Below are 19,285 nucleotides of genomic sequence, written 5' to 3' on the forward strand. Positions count from 1 at the left end.
TTCCACTTATTTGCATCCCACGAGGGTAAATCGGCTACCCTTCGCACCCTCGGAGACCTGCCTAATTCCCTAGGAGTATTTGAACTGCCCCAGATTAGAATTCCGGATTGGCCATTGGAAGCGGCCACCCCAGGTTTTCCTAAAGCCCCCAGATGGGAAAAGCAATCCAGTTAGAAGAGATCCCAATCCCGCACATCTAAATCCCCTCCGGGATGATTTTCTTGCCCCTTTATGGGGGAACCCCCCTGTTTTTTTCTTTAACTCTTGTTATTTTGATGTCCCGGTCCACCTTTTTGCAGTGGCCGATGATGGGAGATTGTTCCGCTCCTTTCCAGGGAGACCACCTGACTGAGTGCTAGCGGCACATTACCGACCATGAAGCTCTACCTCCTTTCCAGGACTACCTTTCTACCTACTTGGTCTAACTGTTTTTGCCATCTCTTCGGAAATGCTGGACTCAGTTCAGGCCCATCTGACAGCCACCTTGACCACGGACATGTGTCTGATTCGGAAACAAACTTCGGCTGTAACTCAGTCGCTCCTGTTACTCAGTTTGCACTGTTAATTGTTGGTTTAAGCTCTCTTAACGCACTGTGCTGTGCGCTCTAGGCAAGCATTTTTTTATTAGTTGTTTTAACATGTTGGGGCAGAGCCCCTGGGACTCGCCTTACCATGTTCCCCACGTTAGGGCGTGCAGAGTCTTTACTGCCTCTGTTTCTTGATAAATTCTTAGAACCACTGTGTAGTGTTCATCTCCCTTTTCCCCACTGAACACTAGAGGGTGTAGTCTACCTGCACCCTGCTTAGCCTACCCGAGGGTGTTATATCCTAGCATATTTACACGGGTCCGCCGGGGCCCTCTCGGGGGTGACGGTGCTCCTGTGTGTCCTTCCTGGACGTTAGTGTCAGGCCCCTTTGCTGGGGCTGGTAATCTTCCATTTTCTTGATGCCCTCCCCTTTCCTAAGTTTACCCTCCACTCACTGACCCTTTACCTTCAAAGCTGGAGGCTACCTCCTCCAGCTCCATTGACAGGAACTCTAGTACTCCCCATTTGTTCCCCCCCCCCCCATGTCTTCCCTAGAAATCAAAATTTCCTCGATTGTAGAGGGTTCAACACCCCAGAAAAGCGCAGACAAATTCTACATCACTTTCATAAGGCTAAAACCCAAATTTTATTATTACAAGAAACTCATTTCAGGTCAGATAAAATCCCCTCCATCTCTGACAAACGTTACCCGACTTGGTTTCACAGTACCAACCCCAACGCTAGAACAAGAGGGGCCTCCGTGGCCTTCCATAATTGCTTTAACCCTGCCGTACTTGATCTAGAAATAGACCCTAAAGGTAGATATGTATTTTTGAAACTACAGGTTCAACACACTGTCTTAACCATTGCTAAGGTTTATTTTCCAAACCAGAATCAGTACCGATTTCTTTCCTCCGTGGCGTCCCGCCTACATGCCTTTGGAACTCACAATCTGATCCTGGGAGGTGACCTGAACATACCACTTGTACCGAGACTGGACTCATCTACTGGTAAGTCGAATATACCACCATCCACACTGACTAATATACGCTCCGCTCTGAAAGACATGTCCCTAGTGGATCCATGGCGGGTACTACACCCGTCTGAGAGGGATTATACTTACTACTCTCCTGCTGATAACTCCTACAGTAGGCTTGATTATATTCTTACATCCCAATCAATGTTGGACTGTGACACTGTCAGCGAGATTGGCCTGAAAATATGGTCTGACCACGCCCCGGTGCATTAAACGTTGGGGAGATCCCCACACCTCCCTAGACATAACTCCTGGAGACTGAATGACAACCTCTTAAATGACCCTGTGTGCAGTGCGGCGCTAACCGCAGCGATTGTGGAGTTTCACTTGACCCATGCTCATGATGAAACCTCTAATCTAACCAAATGGGAGGCACTCAAATGCGTGTTACGAGGAATTTTCATACAGCATGGTTCCAGATTAAAAAAAGCCCGTACAGCTGATATCAGCCGACTGTTCAAGCTGATATCTACCCTCCAAGGTTCCCATAAGCGTTCCCTGGACTCTAGGACATTGGCAGAACTCTCTAATGCGCGTAGGGACCTCAAACAGATATTCACAGAGCGATCTGTGAATGCCTGTATTAAAGCAGGCACTTCTATGCTCACACAAATAAATGTGGGAGACACCTAGCTCGCACGATCCACCCCCAACAACGTAGACAAAATATCTCACACCTTATGTCCCCCGCCCACGTAAAACACTCCAAAAACTCGGAAATAGTCTCGGATTTAGGAGACTTTTATTCATCTCTGTACAATCTCCCAGCAGCTACCACCCCCACCCCCTCCTCGCAATCAGACCTTTTACAATACATACAAGACACAGCATTGCCACGGATAACCCCAGAAGCGCCAGCAGACCTGGAACAACCACTGACCACATCTGACTTTTTAGTTGCAATAAAAGGGCTTAAGAAGGGCAAGAGCCCTGGCCCAGATGGCTACACACCTTTGTTTTTTAAACAATACGCGCAACAACTAGCCCCAATAATGGCGAAGGCATTTAAGGAGGTGGACGACCGCCATCCACTGTCTCTTGCGCTTTTGCAAGCCCAAATAGTGGTGATCCCCAAACCCGGGAAAGACCACGCACTGTGTGGTAACTATCGCCCCATATCTTTACTGAACATTGACCTGAAGCTTTACGCTAAAATTCTAGCTACACGTTTAGCCCCCCTTCTTCCCTCTTTAATACATGGTGACCAAGTGGGGGTTTGTCCCTGGTCGGGAGGCCAGGGACAACACCACGAAAACGCTCCACCTAATCTCCTACGCTAAAGAACATGATATCCCCACCTGCCTTTTGGCCTGCGACGCTGAAAAAGCATTCGACAGGGTGAGCTGGCCGTTCCTAAAAGCATCCCTACAACAAATAGGCTTAGGTCCTAAACTGCTCTCGAAAATCATGGCCCTGTATTCCCAGCCCACCGCTCGAGTTACAGCTAACGGGGAATCGTCCGCGCCGTTCAAAATTAGTAACGGTACGAGACAAGGCTGCCCTCTTTCGCCCTTGTTGTTCGCAATTACGGTGGAACACCTAGCACAAGCTATACGTAACAATGCCTCTATTCATGGTATTCTCACACCTTCGGCTCCCCGCAAGCTGTCACTTTATGCAGACTACTTGCTTCTGTACGTCATGAAGCCCCATACTAGCATACCGCTTATTCTGACGGAGCTGGACCGCTTTGGTAGCTACAGTAATTTTAAACTAATCATCACAAAAACAGAAGCCCTCAACATTTCGCTACCCCAGCAGGAGCGGACGGCCATCCAGAGAAAAACTGGAGTTAGTACTTACCGGTAACTCCTTTTCCGGTGGTCTTCCAGGACAGCCCTTGAGAGATGGAGCTCCTCCCATTGACACAGGAAACACATTGCCACAGTTCAAAAGGCGGTCCCTCAGGTCCCTGGTCAGTCATTCGAAGGATGGAAATGAAAAACATATAAACCATAACAGGTAATAACATTAGTACATCACTATAATCAAATAAAGGGTGGGATCGTGCTGTCCTGGAAGACCACCAGAAAAGGAGTTACCGGTAAGTACTAACTCCAGTTTTCCCAAGTGTTCTTCCAGGACAGCCCTTGAGAGGATCCCCAAGTACTTACCAGATTAGGGGGGGGACCACGGCCTGGAGGACTTTCCTCCCAAAGGCCTGATCCTGACTAGACATTAGGTCCAGTCGGTAATGCCTTGTAAAGGTGGAAAAGCTTGACCATGTGGCTGCTTTACATACCTGCTCCGGGGTGGCACCAGCTCTTTCTGCCCAGGATGCAGACAACGCTCTTGTTGAGTGAGCTTTAACACCCTCAGGAGGATCTCTATTCAAGGCCTTATACCCCTCTGCTATAGCTAGCCTAATCCATCTAGCTATGGTTACTTTTGAAGCTTTTTGCCCCCTACGCTGCCCGGAAAAAAAGGACAAAAAGGGAGTCAGGGATTCTGAAAGAATTTGTCACTTTAAGTTATTCTAGAATACACCTCCTCACATCCAATAAATGAAAACGTTCTTCTTTCTCATTTGCTGCATTTTGACAAAATGAGGGGAGGACAATATCTTGGAACCTATGAAAGCTAGAAGCTACTTTTGGTAAGAACCCAGGGTCTGTTTTTAGTATGACTCTGTCTTCTAGGATCTGTAGAAAAGGTTCCCTGATGGAAAGGGCTTGGATTTCACTGACCCTACGGGCTGAAGTGATTGCCACCAGGAGTACTGTCTTAAATGTAATAAGCCTTAGGGAGGCCTCTGAGATAGGCTCAAAGGGTGACCCCAAGAAAGCTTTTAGTACAACTGCTAAAACCCAGGATGGGACTTTGCTGACTCTAACCGGCTTACGTCTAGCGATTGCCTTACAGAATCTAGCGACAAAAGGATTTTCCTGTAAGCGTTCATCTAGGTACACACTTAAGGCAGCTATCTGAACCTTAATAGTACTTAGGGTTAATCCTTTGTTTACACCTTCCTGTAAAAACTGTAGAATATTAGCCGTATTTATGTCACGGCTGTTCAGCCAGCTATTAAATTTTTTCCAGACTTTTTTGTAAATAGCCCTCGTGACTGGTTTGCGACTCTGTAGTAAGGTCGCAATTACCTCATCTGTCAGGCCCTTACTCTTTAAGATTTCCTCCTCAGTAACCACGCTGAAAGCTTCAGTGTGGCCACCTGTGGATGATAAAGAGGTCCCTGCAACAGGAGGTCCTGTCTGCAGGGAAGCCTTAGAGGCGGACAGTCTGTTAATTGTAGCAACATTGAGAACCATGGTCTCCTGGGCCAGAATGGTGCTACTAGAATCAAACAGGTTTTTTCCGTGAGGAATCTTGCTAGGACCCTCGGAATGAGATGAAGAGGGGGAAATGCATAAGCCAGACTGAAAGTCCATGGAGTTTGCAAGGAATCTACAGCCAGGGGCTGATCTCCTGGGTTTAGCGAGCAAAAATTGGGAACCTTTGCATTCTCTTTGCTCGCAAAAAGGTCTACTTCTGGTTTTCACAAGTGAGTTGTTATGAGATTGAATGCCTCTGGGTGTAAGGACCACTCTTGGTTCGAAACTTTTTGTCGACTCAAGAAGTCCGCCGTGCTGTTCAGCTCCCCTTTCAGGTGAACTGCAGAAATGGATTCCAGATTGGCTTCTGCCCACTGAAAAATGCGTCTGGCTACCAACATCAAACGAGGACTTCTGGTACCTCCTTGTTTGTTTATGTATGCTACAGCCGTCATATTGTCTGAACGGACTTGTAGATGGTGACCCTGTATTGTGGGGTGAAAGGCTAAAACAGCTCTTAGGATCGCTGTTAGCTCCTTCCAATTGGAAGAGAAACATTTCTCTTCCGGGGTCCACTAGCCCTGGACCCAGCTTGAGCCGAGGTGGGCTCCCCAGCCCCAGCTGCTCGCATCCGTTGTCAGTGTTGAAGTGATAGGAAGGACCCAATGAACCCCTTTGTTTAGGTTCTCCCTGTCCTTCCACCACCAGAGGGAGCGTTTTATCTTTGAGGGGATCAATACCTCCTCCTCCAGATCATCTGCCCTTTAATTGTTCCAACAGAAATCCCTGAAGGTCTCTTTGGTGGAACCTGGCCCATTGTACGGCTGGAATGGCTGCCGTCATAAGACCCAAGACCGACATTACTTCCCTCACCGTACATTTGGGGCTGCATTGAAGAAAAGATGTTCTCTGCCACAGATTCAAAATCTTTTCTTCCGGCAGTATAATTTTCTGATCTACAGACTTGATCCAGTAACCCAAATACAGGATCTCCTGTGTTGGGGTTGTCTTGGATTTCTCCTGACTGACAATCCACCCTAATCGACTCAGGCTGAGTTGAGTCAACTCCAGATCCTGAGAAAGACGACTCTCCGAGTGTGCTGTTAGGAGCAGGTCGTCTAGATAGGGAATAATTGAGACTGAAGCCTCAGTGGAACTAAAGCCTCTCCGAGAACCTTGGAAAAGATTCTCGGGGAGGATGACAGACCGAAGGGGAGCGCTCTGCACTGAAAGTGGTAAACTTTTGTGTCTATCTGCACTGCCATCCGAAGGAATTTCTGGCATTCCTCCCTTATTGGAATATGCAGATAAGCATCCCTTAGATCAAGGGTGGCCATAAATATCTCTTTCTGGAGAAGGTTCTTTATGGAATAAATGGACTCCATCCGAAATCTCTTGTAACGGATGGAGCGATTCAGTGGTCGGAGGTTCATAATTAGTCTGAACCTCCCTGACGGCTTTTTTACCACGAAAATGTGCGAGTAAAAACCGTCTCCTTGTTCCTGAATAGGGACTGGTGTCAATACCTCTTGATCCACCATTTCCCCTATCAGTAAAGGTAAGGCCCTGGCCTTTTCTGAGTGACTTGGGAGCTTTGTCACCAAAAACTTTGAGGGAGGGCTGCTGTGGAATTCCAGCGCATGACCCCTTTTTATTATATTTAAGACAAACTCGTTCGAGGTTGTCTCTTCCCATTGTGGAAGAAATTTGCTTAATCTTCCTCCCACAGGAACCCTGACATCACTGGGGTTTGGGATCCTGATTGGGGCGGCTAAACAGTATGCCCCCTTTCCCTTTATGTCCCGACCAACGTTTTTTGGGGGTTGAACTCTTCTCTGATTTAGAGGGTTCCTTAAAGGGATGAAAAAATTTTCTTTGGAAATTTTTCTTTTTTGCGGGAAAGGTTTTCTTTTTATCCGCCGTCCTTTCTAAGGCGGAATCTAATTCAGGCCCGAAGACTAAGTCTCCTGTAAAAGGGACGCTGCACAGGCGGGTTTTAGACGCCGTGTCTCCCCCCCCAAGTTTTCATCCATACTGACCTCCTTGCTGCCACTGAAAGTGCTGCTGACTTAGCCGTAAATTTTACGGAGTCCGTGGAGGCGTCAGAGATGAAACTGGTGGCCTTAAAAAGCATAGGGAAGGATTTCAGAAGCTCCCCCCTAGGAGTGCCTGCTTTTAAATGTTCCTGTAGTTGCGACAACCAGAACTCCAGGTTTCTAGCTTCACAAGAAGTGGCTAGAGCTGGTTTTAAGCCTGCCATAGAGGCATCCCAGGCCCTCTTTAAGTCAATGTCTGTTCTCCTGTCCATGGGATCTTTCAGGTGGCCCATATCCTCAAAGGCCAGATCAGCCTGCTTTGAGACTTTGGACAGAGGGGCGTCTAGTTTAGGATTTTTATTCCAGACTGCCTCTGGGCTCTCATCAAAAGGGAACCTTCTCTTAAGGGATTTAGGAAAGAAAACCTTTTTATCTGGTTCAGACCACTCCTTAAGGGCAAGGTCAGAAAGCACCTTATGTATAGGGAAAACCCTTGCTTTCTTTTTCCCCAGAGCCTCATACATTTGATCATGTCTGGATAACTGAGTTTCTTCCTCCTCAATTTCCAGTGTATCATAGATAGCACCCATTAGCTCATCAACTTCCTCAAGAGACAATCTATACTTTGAGGCTTTAGATGTTGCTTGCTCCTCTTCCTGATCAGAGTCTGTGTCAGAGGAATCGGGGCTAATCAAGGTGGGGCTAGGCTCCCTGACCATACGGGGCTCCCCTGAGCTGGGTGTTGTAAGGCATGGTGAGGAGGAGATTGCAGTTGTTTTACTCGTGGAGGCAGCTGACCCTACATCAGTGATTAACTCCCGGAGGGATTTAAAGGTCGACGCCATTTCCTCTTTAAAGGAGCCCAAAAATTTTGCTAAGGGGGAATCTGCCTCAGATTTAAGCAAGCTTGCAATGCATTGCTTGCATAGGGCTTTGTTAGAGCCAGAGGACAACCTATTCCCACAATTAGGGCACTTTTTGCAGCCTGCCTTGTCTTCCTTTGGTAGCTCTTTAGCCTGAAAATAAGAAGACAAAGAATTTTTTAGCGTCAGCTCCATGTCCCTCCTTAGAATCACCCAACTGCATACATCCTTAACTGAGTTAACCACCACCGTGGGGCACTACAGAACCCAGCCTACAAACACCACCACTCCACCAGAGTAATAGCATGCCCAGCAGCCTACCTGGGATTGGCTGGTGCCTGTCTCCGCCGGAGTGTCCTGGGGAATAGCCTCCATGGTTCCCCTCTGCCGCTCCGGATCCCGCCCCTAGTCCGGTATTGCTGGACGCTGGTCGGGACTGTACAGGCACAGCGCTGGCTCTCCCTCTCCTCCTTGTACCCTAGAGACCCGGAACCGGAAGTCTCGGCACACAGTGATGACGCGGTTCCGCCGGAAATGACGCTCGGCGTCTCCGACCCCACCGCAACAAGGAGCAGAGATGGAAGGTTACACTCACCGCTCCTGGGGGAAACCGGCGTCATTCTGCCCCTGGCCACCTCGGCACTGGAAGGAGGAGGGCAACGGGTCTGCTCCGATTCAGCTGGACGGTACCCGAGCCACAAGAAAAAAGGTATGGACCCAACTGCAGCCAAAAAACAGGACCCGGTCCCTTATGGCTTACAGGTTCTCAGGCAGCTGATGGGAGGAGCTCCATCTCTCAAGGGCTGTCCTGGAAGAACACTTGGGAAATTTCCATTTCGGTGGCAGTCATGCTCAGTTAAATACCTAGGGATTGAAATCCCTAGGGACATAGAGGACATTTATTCCTTGAACTTTAGCCCGCTGCTGACCAACATTAGGCGTTCTCTCGAATCATGGCACAAATTGAAGCTCACCTGGTGGGGGGGGGGGGGAGGGGGGAGGATGAACGCCATTAAAATGGATATATTACCTAAAGCTTTATATTTGTTTCAAACATTACCCATACTCCTCCCCAGAGCTTTCTTCCTCTCCCTCCGCTCCACGATAATTACATTTATATGGCTAAATCACCCTTCCAGATTAAAGCATAAAGTCCTCTGTGCCCCCAAACTCAGAGGTGGTACAAGGCTTACCCGACTTCCAATTGTATCACACGGCGTCCTTATTGTCCAGACTTCTGGAATGGTTCCCGAGACCCCCGTTTTAACCCTCAGTTGCTATTGAACAAGATATGGCCCCAGTTGACCTCAGAGCCCTCCTATGGGGATACCATGTCAAATTTTGCTCGCTCCGACAGATTTCCCCACTAACGGCGGTCCTGACCAAATGGTATGAGACGTCTTGTAAACTCGGCCTGTCTACGGACCCCAGTCCTCTCTCCGCCCTCTTTGATAATGCACACCTACCCACTTACCTCTCAGGAACACATGTTGGGGCATACCGAAGAGAGGACTGGCCTACGGCTAATCAATTCGTTCACTCTTCCACCGGACAACAGAGAGCTGTCAACGCCATTGCCCTCAACCTGTTTGGACTGGCTTTCCAGACAATTCCTAAACCAATTTTGTAGGTCGTTACACACTTCCGGTAATATCCATAGGCCGCTCACCCTGTTTGAGGAACTCTGCACCCTCCCGCACACTCCTAAACATACCTTATCTCTCCTCTATAAAGATATCCAAACTTCCACCTACACCTCTCTTCCACTATACACTCACAAATGGTCCAGTGACGTTGGCACGGAGATTACCCCAACCCAATAGCAAACAGCCTTTATACTTACCCACCAATCCTCCAGATCAGGATTCACTCAGGAGAAGAATTACAAACTGATTTTTACGGTGGTACAGAGTTCCAGTCTCGGTGCACAAGATGTTCTCCGGATCAACAGATATGTGCTCGAGATGCCACGGAGGAAAGGGAACATTTCTGTCACACATGGTGGGAATGTGCTAAGGTCCGTCCTTTGTGGGATAAGGTTTTTGAAACGTATAATGCTATGTATCAGACTGCCTTGTCCCCTTCACCCTTGGTCGCTCTCCTGTCCATCATACCGGGCTCCATTAAGTCGCACAAAAATTGCCTCCTCAGATTTCTTCTCTCTGCTGCCCGCCATAATATCAGCCTTTACTGGAAAAAGGATTGTACCCAGTTTATATTCGGATGGGTCGACATCCTTAATGATGTGATGGTCATGGAGGAGCTACAGGCGAAGGTTGACGACAGGTATGACAAATTCGTCGCACTGTGGTCCATATGGCGCCACCACTCAGCCTCGGAAGACTTCCTGGGTGGTCTGCGCCCTTGAATTGAATACAATCTAGAAGTATAAGCTGATCATATATCGGACCTTTTTGTTGCCCTTACATATCAAAATTTTACCAGCTTTTCTCCTTACCTACGGGTTAACCCCTGTCAGCTGTTAGAGCGCTACTATGAGATTGACATTGGGGGTTGACACGAATTGCTGATATCACGCCACAAGATGTTTGTTATATGTTTTGTTAACTGTTAAAGGGTTATGGGCCCTAAGACCACTGATAATGCTACCTTGCTCTCAAATGCTTACCTTCTTTAGGGTTTATATCTACCTTTACTATTCCCCTTCCCCACCCCCCTCCTCCCCGCCCTCCCTGTCAGCCTACCTCTTCCTCTATCTCGGATAAAAAATAGTAGTTAAAATGTAATGTTACACATAAGGTTCTGACATACAAAATTACAAAAACACAAAAGTACATAAGTATCACTGAACTTTCATTGATCTTGCAAATAAAAATATATTCAACCTTAATCCCATACCTGGCCCAGATCAGCGGGTCCGGTACCATCTTAATATGTGGAAGACTGGGAATCCCCCAGAGAGGACAGATGGGGGATAATTTTCTACTGCCTGTTCTGTCCCATCTTGAACCAGATAGGGTTTTAAAGGCATTGCGAGACTCTCCCTCCACCTGGTTGGTTTTTGCACCTCTTCTGGCCATTATTCTGCTTCTTTAATGGCTACAGCCTGCAATGCCCTTTGTATTTTAAAAATATTTAATTTCCTATAATTGAATTCCAAATTAATCCTCGCTAGGGTACTCTATAATTTATTTTATTTTCTATATCTATAAATAGAGTAGGGATAATATAAATATACCAGCCCTACTGAATATTCAAAGAGGTTTCAAATGAGTAACTATTATAGTAACCTGGGATAGTAAATTAAAAAAAGCTACTATTTGATATATCGAAATTCTAAACAGCCACTACCTAAATATGCATATATAAATTAAAGTGCTTGTGCATACCCATGTGCAAATGAACAAATAGTGACATTTTCAAATGTAAATATAATAAGTGTTCGATTATTCTAAAGAAGATGGGGGGGAAAAAGGGAGGGGGGGGGAGAGATGGGGGACAAGGCGGAAAAGTAGGGGGGGGGTTCAGCTTCTAAGAAAAAAAACTAGTTGATACGAAGTGATATGAATATTCTTATACCAATGACTATAAACATAAACATAGTACAGACGTGAGTAAAATACAGTCCTATAATATAATGGGGGTTTTCCACCTCCTAAAAGGAGAAATTAACACCCAGACCAATTTCTAAGTAAGATATTGTAATGAGCAGTTTAAAGTCTAGATGTTGCATACGGATATACCAATAAGCAGTTATTGTGAGTCCATTTATAAATAAGATATAGAAAACCTCCACTAAATGGTTACTTTACATATATTGAGTGGTTGTGTGAAAGTTATAGCGTCTACAAACTATGGGATATATACACTGGAATTATTGTATTTTAATACTACTAATGTTAGTGATCGGTGAAATTATAGCGGGACTGCGATAGTATGGCGGGCAATCTGACACATAACACTTTGTGGGAACCAGAGACATTAATACAGTGATCAGTGCTAAAAATATACACTGTCACTTTACTAATTGCACTGACTGTAAAGGGGTTAACATCTAGGGAGACCATAGGGTTAAATGTGTGCTTAACCAGTGTGTGTGCGTGTGTACACCGTGATGTGATTTTACAAAAGAACGTGCTGGTTTTTATTCCCTGCTTTGCAGGGAAACAAGAGACAGCACATTCCTGCTGACAGGACAGAGATCTGTATTGTTTACATTGACAGAGCTCTGTCCCGTCTTACTCCTCATCGATCAGTGGGTGTCAGATCAATCACTGGCCAGCACCCGCTGATCGGCTTGTGCTGTGACTACATCACAGCACAGTTGGTGTGGTCGGAAGCGCGCCCCCTACCGGAAGTGCTGAATCACGCATTGGACACGTTATCCAGCACAGGTTAACAGTTGCCGACTGCCTCGCGTAGGAGTATGGTGGCAGAGCAGCTCTTTTCTCATGCACTAGAATTCATATAGAAGAGGAGAAAACATTACTCTAATCTGAGAAAGACCATTTTATTCTTACCAACATGTCAAGTTTTCTTCTAATTATATTAACATTTTCACTTGTGTCGAGTTATTCACTTTACAGTCAAGAGGACAAGGGGGCACTCTTTACGTCTAGAGGAGAAGAGATTTCATCTCCAAATACGGAAAGGTTTCTTCACAGTAAGAGCTGTGAAAATGTGGAATAGACTCCCTGCAGAGGTGGTTATGGCCAGCTCAGTGGATTGCTTTAAGAAAGGCCTGGATTATTTCCTAAGTGTACGTAATATAACTGGGTACTAAAATTTATAGGTAAAGTTGATCCGGTGAAAATCTGATTGCCTCTCGGGGGATCAGGAAGGAATTTTTTCCCTTGCTTTAGCAAATTGGATCATGCTCTGCTGGGGTTTTTTGCCTTCCTCTGGATCAACTGTGGGTATAGAATTGGGTATATGGGCTGGTATGATATTATATATATATTTTTTTTTTTTGGTTGAACTGGATGGACTTGCGTCTTTTTTCAACCTTACTAACTATGTAACTATGTAACTTGTATTACTAACACTAATTTAAGAAAAATAAAACATTTTCATTCTGTTTTTTGAAGAATTCCAATAACTGCTTTACTAAGAGGGACAGCAACACAGTAGTGCAAAAACATACAAAATAAAATTCAGAAAATTTACTAATTTTTTACAGAACCCAACAGTAGCCAGTTTTGCACAGCAAATTCAACCATATTGATCCTTCCTGCCCCACTGTTGCATACACTGTATTGTTTCCTCCATCAGAGTACCAGCAGTTTGCGTGCAGATTTTTACGTGCAGCACTTTGCCATAGATTTCTATTATGTTCCACAGTTTTGGTGCACTTTCTTAAAGAGCACCAAAAGTCCAAAACCACGGGACATAGAAGAAGTCTATGGCAAAATGCAGCTAACGCGCACGCAAACCACAGGTACACTGTGCTGCACACACACTGCAGGAAAAGCATACCGGATCACTGTGAATGGAGCCTACAGCAGATGGCTCTAAAGTGTTTTCAATAGATAAGTCAAAAGCAGCCATCCTGCAAAACGCAGTTCAAGAAATTGGAAAATATTGTATATCACTTATTATACTGTACACATTAACCCAGTGAGAAACTGACCAGAAAACAGTGCTTGGATAAGCAGAAATTAAACATTCTCAAGATTTATGTACTGAAAAGTGTACATCACAGAATAGAGTCAAACGTTTCAACACGGTGCTCTAGTTTAATAGGAGAGATTCACTGTTACTTACCACTGACAAGGGATTCCTCTGGATATACAAATTGTGCAGGTCTGAAAAAATGATGCTTCTTCAGAAAAGTAATTGGCTTAAACCCAATCAAAACCAAACTGGGGTCATCAAATCTCTTCAACTGTTCTGTCTCCTCCTTTTCCAGAACAATCTGCCTGTTGCCATAAGTCTGTTAGAAAATCAAACACGCATGTAATGTGGTAATCCAAAAGATTTCACATACTTTGTTTGCGGAAAACTTAACAGGACGTCAAAAGATGATCCTGTACTTGTCAATTATACCATTTTGCATTAAAAAAAACAAAAACACACACACCATAAAGAGGCAAGAACACTAATCACTAGTTATTACATTTTAATAGAGTCACTTTTTCAACTACTACTTTACTTAAAACTGCAGTTTTCCTTTTAGATAGCTTTTTTTTTTATTAACAATCTTCGTTTCAGCATAGCATACATGTTTTTTATTTCCTACATTTATTAAAGTTCCATTTATATTGCAATTCCTGCTGACTATGCACAGTACCATAGTTTTTTTTTTCCCCCACAATTGTGGAACATACACAAGTTCCCTATCCAGTCAAAAAGTTTTAAGTAGAAAAATATTTATTTATGCCTTTCATGAAAATCAACCATATCAGTAAACTATGTGTACCATCAAGGCAAATATGAAAAAAACAGCATTGTAATCAAGTCTGTGATGCTTACCAAGTCTTTTGCATTGGCATTAAAATAATCCACACGATAGAGATCTTGAAAAATTGACATTAGTTAAATGGCAGAAAAAATAAAAATAAAAAAACATAACAACGTTATGCACATATGCTGAATAAAAACAGCAAATATCAGAACCACTTAATGGTAAGTGAGAGCAGGAAAAGCATTTAAAACGCTGGGATACATATAAAAAGTGAGATGAATATGTTATTTTTCTGTTGCATCGCCTGTGTCAATTTTGGAATCACACTGCAGTTCTGGACAGGTTAGAACGGTAACTAAACTTATTAAAATAAATACATTTAATAACTTACAATTAAACAGTTAGATTGACTGGGGATCTTTAGCTGTGAAAAAAAGGGATCTCTGAAAAAAAATATATAAATTATATATGAACTGAGAAAAATACAGACTGCCACCTTTCTAGAAAAGCTAGTTGTCTGGCTGTTTCTGGACACATTGTGTGACAAACTGACCACATAAATGCTGCCTCTGGACACATATGCACTCTGCGCTATAGCCAGATAAAAATTTGACCGATTAGCCGAGGCCAGAAAAATGTACCTTGTATACATGCTGCTCAAGTCCAGGGTCAGTCAGAGGCCATAATGGCATCTAAGCACATGGATGAAATGTTACATGCAAACAGCATTGGCCCTGGCCATTGATTTGTTTGCACACAGTCTTTAGTCTTCGCAGGTGCAAAACTGTATGTTCTATTGAAGCAGCTAACTAGCCATGCATTGAAAAGCCTAAAAATAGAAAGTTTATACATATATGTATATCTATCTATCTATCTCTCTATCTATCTCTCTATCTCTCTCTATCTAATAGTTACAGGGAACAGTTTGAAGAAATATAGTATTCTTCAACTCTAGTTAGAAGGTTTTTTTTCTCCCCATTTTTAAATACGTTACTGGCATAAAGCTTGAAGACTTTTTGAAAATATGAAAACTACATAGATATATACAACCATTAAATGACATTAGCCATCTCGGACAGCCTTAACTCACTTAACCACTTGCCGACCGCCGCACGGCGATATCGTCATCACAACGGCACAGGCAGGCATATTAGCGTACCTGTACATCTCTAGCCGATTCATGGCCACCCCCTCGCGATAGCTCCTGACGAATGGGAAGCTTCCTCTGCCTGTGAACTGTAAACACAGGTCAGAGGAAGTGATGTCATCTCTCCTCACGCTTCCTTTTTCGTTTGGGAGCCGTGGAGAGAGGACGAGAAAAGCGAGTTACACCAACACCAGTACACATAGGCACACAATCGCCCCCCGATCACCCCCAGTCAGCGTGTGTCACCAATTGCAGTGGTCTTTTTTTTTTACTGATCACTGCATTTGGTGTTATTTGTGACTGTAAAAAGTGTTAGGGCAGTTAGTGGTAGGCCCCTTTAGGTCTAGGGTACCCCTCAATAAAGGTTTAACCCCTTGATCACCCCCCAGGTAACCCTTTCACCCCGTCACCAGTGTCGCTAAGCAATCTTTTTTCTGATTGTCGTATTAGTGTCAGGGGTGACGCTAGGTAGCTAGTTATTTAGGTTCACAGTCAGCTTTTTATAGTGTCAGGTACCCCATATACTACCTAATAAAGGTTTTAACCCCCGATTGCCGACTAGTTAACTCTTTCACCCCGTCACCAGTGATCAATGTATAAGTGTTACAGGCGACGCTGGTTAGCTTTTTTTTATATTGTCAGAACACCCGCCGTTTATTACCTAATAAAGGTTTAACCCCCTGACAGGTGACATCAGTTTTAGGGTCAGTCAGGGTCTGCGTTGCCCCAGGCAGCATCAGATTAGGGACAGTAGCGCTAACACCCACACACGCAGCATACACCTCCCTTAGTGGTATAGTACCTGAATGGATCAATATCTAATCTTATCAGATATATACCAGCGTCCCCAACAGTTTAGGGTTCCCAAAAACGCAGTGTTAGCAGGATCAGCCCAGATAGCTGATAGCACCTGCGTTTTGCCCCTCCGCCCAGCCCACTCAAGTGCAGTATTGATCGATCACTGTCACTTACTAAACACATAACTGCAGTGTTCGCAGTGTCAGGCCTGATCCCTGCGATTTCTTTTTTTTGGAAGTGTTTGATACAGTTGCTGACAGCCTAGGAGCTTTCTTTCCTGCGAGTCTCACTAGTGTACCAGCCCAAAATAGCAAATTGAAGGTAGACTAGTGAAGAGACCTACACGTTTCTGAGCCTGACAAATAGTGAAGAGGAAGTCACTCATCTGCCAGATTCAGGCTCAGAATACGATCTTGTAGACTCCAGCGGCTCAATGACAGATGGCTCCGACGAAGGAGTTGTGGTCCCTGCCAAGATCAGGCATACCAGACCCCAATCTTCTTCTGCTATTGTTGAGGTGCAAGAACCGCAGGGCTCTCGTATGGTACAGAGAAGTACTAGTGCCCCTCATCCTTCTAGTGAACTGGCAAGCACCAGAGGCCTAGTACACCCTGGTCGAGCATTCAGCACTGCAGTATCACGTGGTGACGTGGCGAGTCCCATAAGTGCAGTTCAAGCTGGCGGGGTGGCAAGCACAAGTAGTGTCCTGCTACCACCAAGAAGACAAACACAGGCCCCATTGAGCCTATAGTGACCTTCCTGCTGCATTTTCCAATCCCAATCGGGAGCACACCACTTCTGCAGTGCCCGTACTTCCCCCATTCATTAACATGCACCGAGGAGGATATAGAGGGGTATCTGCAGGAGGTAGAGTACCCAGAATTAACAGAAAAATGCAAAATTGATGGACGGGGAAATCATGGAGGAAGTTGAAAGGGAGGCGATCTCATCGTTGGCTACTGGTAGATCTCCAGGACAAGATGGGATACCCCTGGGAGTGTACAGTCGATATATAGATAGCCCCAATTTTAACTAGGGTATATAGAGAGGCCCTTGTTAGGGGGGAGAACTCCCATATGCTATGTACGAGGCAACGGTAATATTAATCTTAAAACCAGACAAGGACCCACATGAATACACCTCTTACAGGCCAATATCCTTGTTAAACTGTGATTACAAAATCATTGCCAGGATACTGGCTAGAAGATCAAACACTGTAATAACATCTATAAGACACACATATCAGACAGGGTTTATACCTGGTAAATCAACATTGATAAATATTCATACAAGGCAACTAGTGGCACAAATGAGGGAATATATTCCAGAGTCTGGGTCTGGGTCCCCAGGCCCTGCCTGGTTATTAGAATCATGATGCTCAGATGACTTATTATCAGGTTCTGGAGAGGGAGATCTGTTACGCTTTCTCCCTGCTTGTGTTACAGAGGCAATCATACCCGCTATCTTACCTTCAAGGCCAGATAATGCGGATGCCAAATCATCTTTAGTAACATAAGCTGAGGCAGGGACACCAGTTGTAGCCACAATGCCTGACAAATGCAACGGCTCAGCCAAGCCAGAAGCCGCAGGACCTTCAGGGGAAGCTGGAATAACATCCTCAAGAGTTTGATCTCCTGCTTTTAAAAGGAGGGACTCTTAACCCTGTATTGGTCTTGCTCCCTGTTCCTCTTTTCCTGGAAGACATCGCTTACAAGTATGGGAGGACAGCACTCCCTCTGAGCTTTTAACTGTAATCCAGTATACAGCAGCTATTACAGTTTAAACACTGTCCCCTTTAACTTGATGCAACTGTGTCCAAAAACCTGTAGACTCAGGTGCCCCACAAGCTCTATGCTTCCATGCACATACCAGGTGAACTGCCTCCTTTTATAGGCTTTCAAATGGCATCATATGATCTGCGTGAAAGGCGTGGTATTCGAACGTATAGTGGCACCAAAAATACGTTGCATGCGTGCCTCGAGACTGCCGAAAATCACCTCAAAAGGGGCACGCGTACGACCGTACGGCCACAGCACGCTCGCACGGCTCCGGCGTCTCCACCAGCATTTCATCATTCTAAAAAACACAGCATGGAGACATTCTGTAAGAGCTGTAAGAGCTTTGAAAGACAGTAGCAGAGGGAAAAATACAGCAATCCCAGGGGGAGTACTCACCAGTCCATGCTGCAGGACCTGAGAAGCCAGGCCCAATCTTCCCCCATCACGACGGGTAGTGCCTCTGTGGACCTTCAAGGACCGGGTCCCCCATCTTGGGGTCCAAACCCTTGGGACTGTAAAGCACCCTTTGGGTTATCTTGGGCAAGAAAATGACCAGAATACCACTATCCAAGGGTCCAGCGCCTTAATAGGACACAAGCAAAATCTCGTTCTTGCACCGAGGCTCGGGTACCATTCCTTTAGTTTCGTGCCATTCGAATGGATCCGATCACAACGTCCTCTTTGGGACGCCCAATTGACGAAGATTTGAAGAGCTTCACGTTCGTGACCATCACCTGAAGACACTGGCGAAAAACTCCTGCAAGTAATAGACCGATACAGTATAATATGTTATATATACACACACCGGTGTGTGTGTGTGTGTGTGTGTGTGTGTGTGTGTGTGTGTGTGTGTGTGTGTGTGTGTGTGTGTGTATGTATATATATATATATATAAAATATATACACATACATACACACACACACAATAATATATTATATATATATATATATATATATATATATATATATATATATATATATATTAGGGGATCAGAGGGGTGAAGAGCTGGCTCAGAGGCAGTCCAGTAAAATAAAAGTTGCTTTATTCAGCAAAATAGCAAAAAAACATAAGACCGGACAGACTTGTCTTATCACACGGATGTGAACTGTGTGTTCATGGCTCCAATCAGAGCTACAGTCTTTTTGTGGTTAAGTTCACCCAGCAGATACACCATCCAGCAATGGACATGCTGCTGTGTCTCTCTCTCCTACTCAAACAGCTCCATGCTGACACTTTCAGCACACTTGATAAGCAGGTCTGAAGGGGAAGTACCCGCCTTCTTTGATTAACCCCCTGTTAACCCTGCCCCAGGCTGACCCTCTAATATATCTCAGAAATACCATATAATTTGGGATGGATGGTTAAACTCATTATTAACTCTTAGTGGTAATGAATAATGTAAAAGCGGGACATAGAAGGTTTCCTTGATTTATGGAACCTAGGAAAAGTGGAGGAAGTGGAGGCTG

At 45.0% G+C, this 19,285-nt stretch overlaps 1 protein-coding gene across 3 annotated transcripts in view; it reads right to left on the minus strand.

The window, feature by feature from the left end:
* The window catches only part of XRCC6 (X-ray repair cross complementing 6), a 229,176-nt gene that overhangs the window by 105,259 nt on the left and 104,632 nt on the right, over nt 1-19,285 (minus strand). For all 3 annotated transcript variants that reach the window (XM_077452527.1, XM_077452525.1, XM_077452526.1), the window contains exon 8: nt 13,456-13,624. In XM_077452527.1, the coding sequence (XP_077308653.1) occupies nt 13,456-13,624 (169 nt within the window). The remainder of the gene's footprint in view (nt 1-13,455; nt 13,625-19,285) is intronic.

This window comes from Lithobates pipiens, unplaced genomic scaffold (genome assembly GCF_037356315.1).
Source record: "Lithobates pipiens isolate NorthernLeopardFrog02 unplaced genomic scaffold, aLitPip1_a1.2 Scaffold_23, whole genome shotgun sequence".
Classification (NCBI taxonomy): domain Eukaryota; kingdom Metazoa; phylum Chordata; class Amphibia; order Anura; family Ranidae; genus Lithobates; species Lithobates pipiens.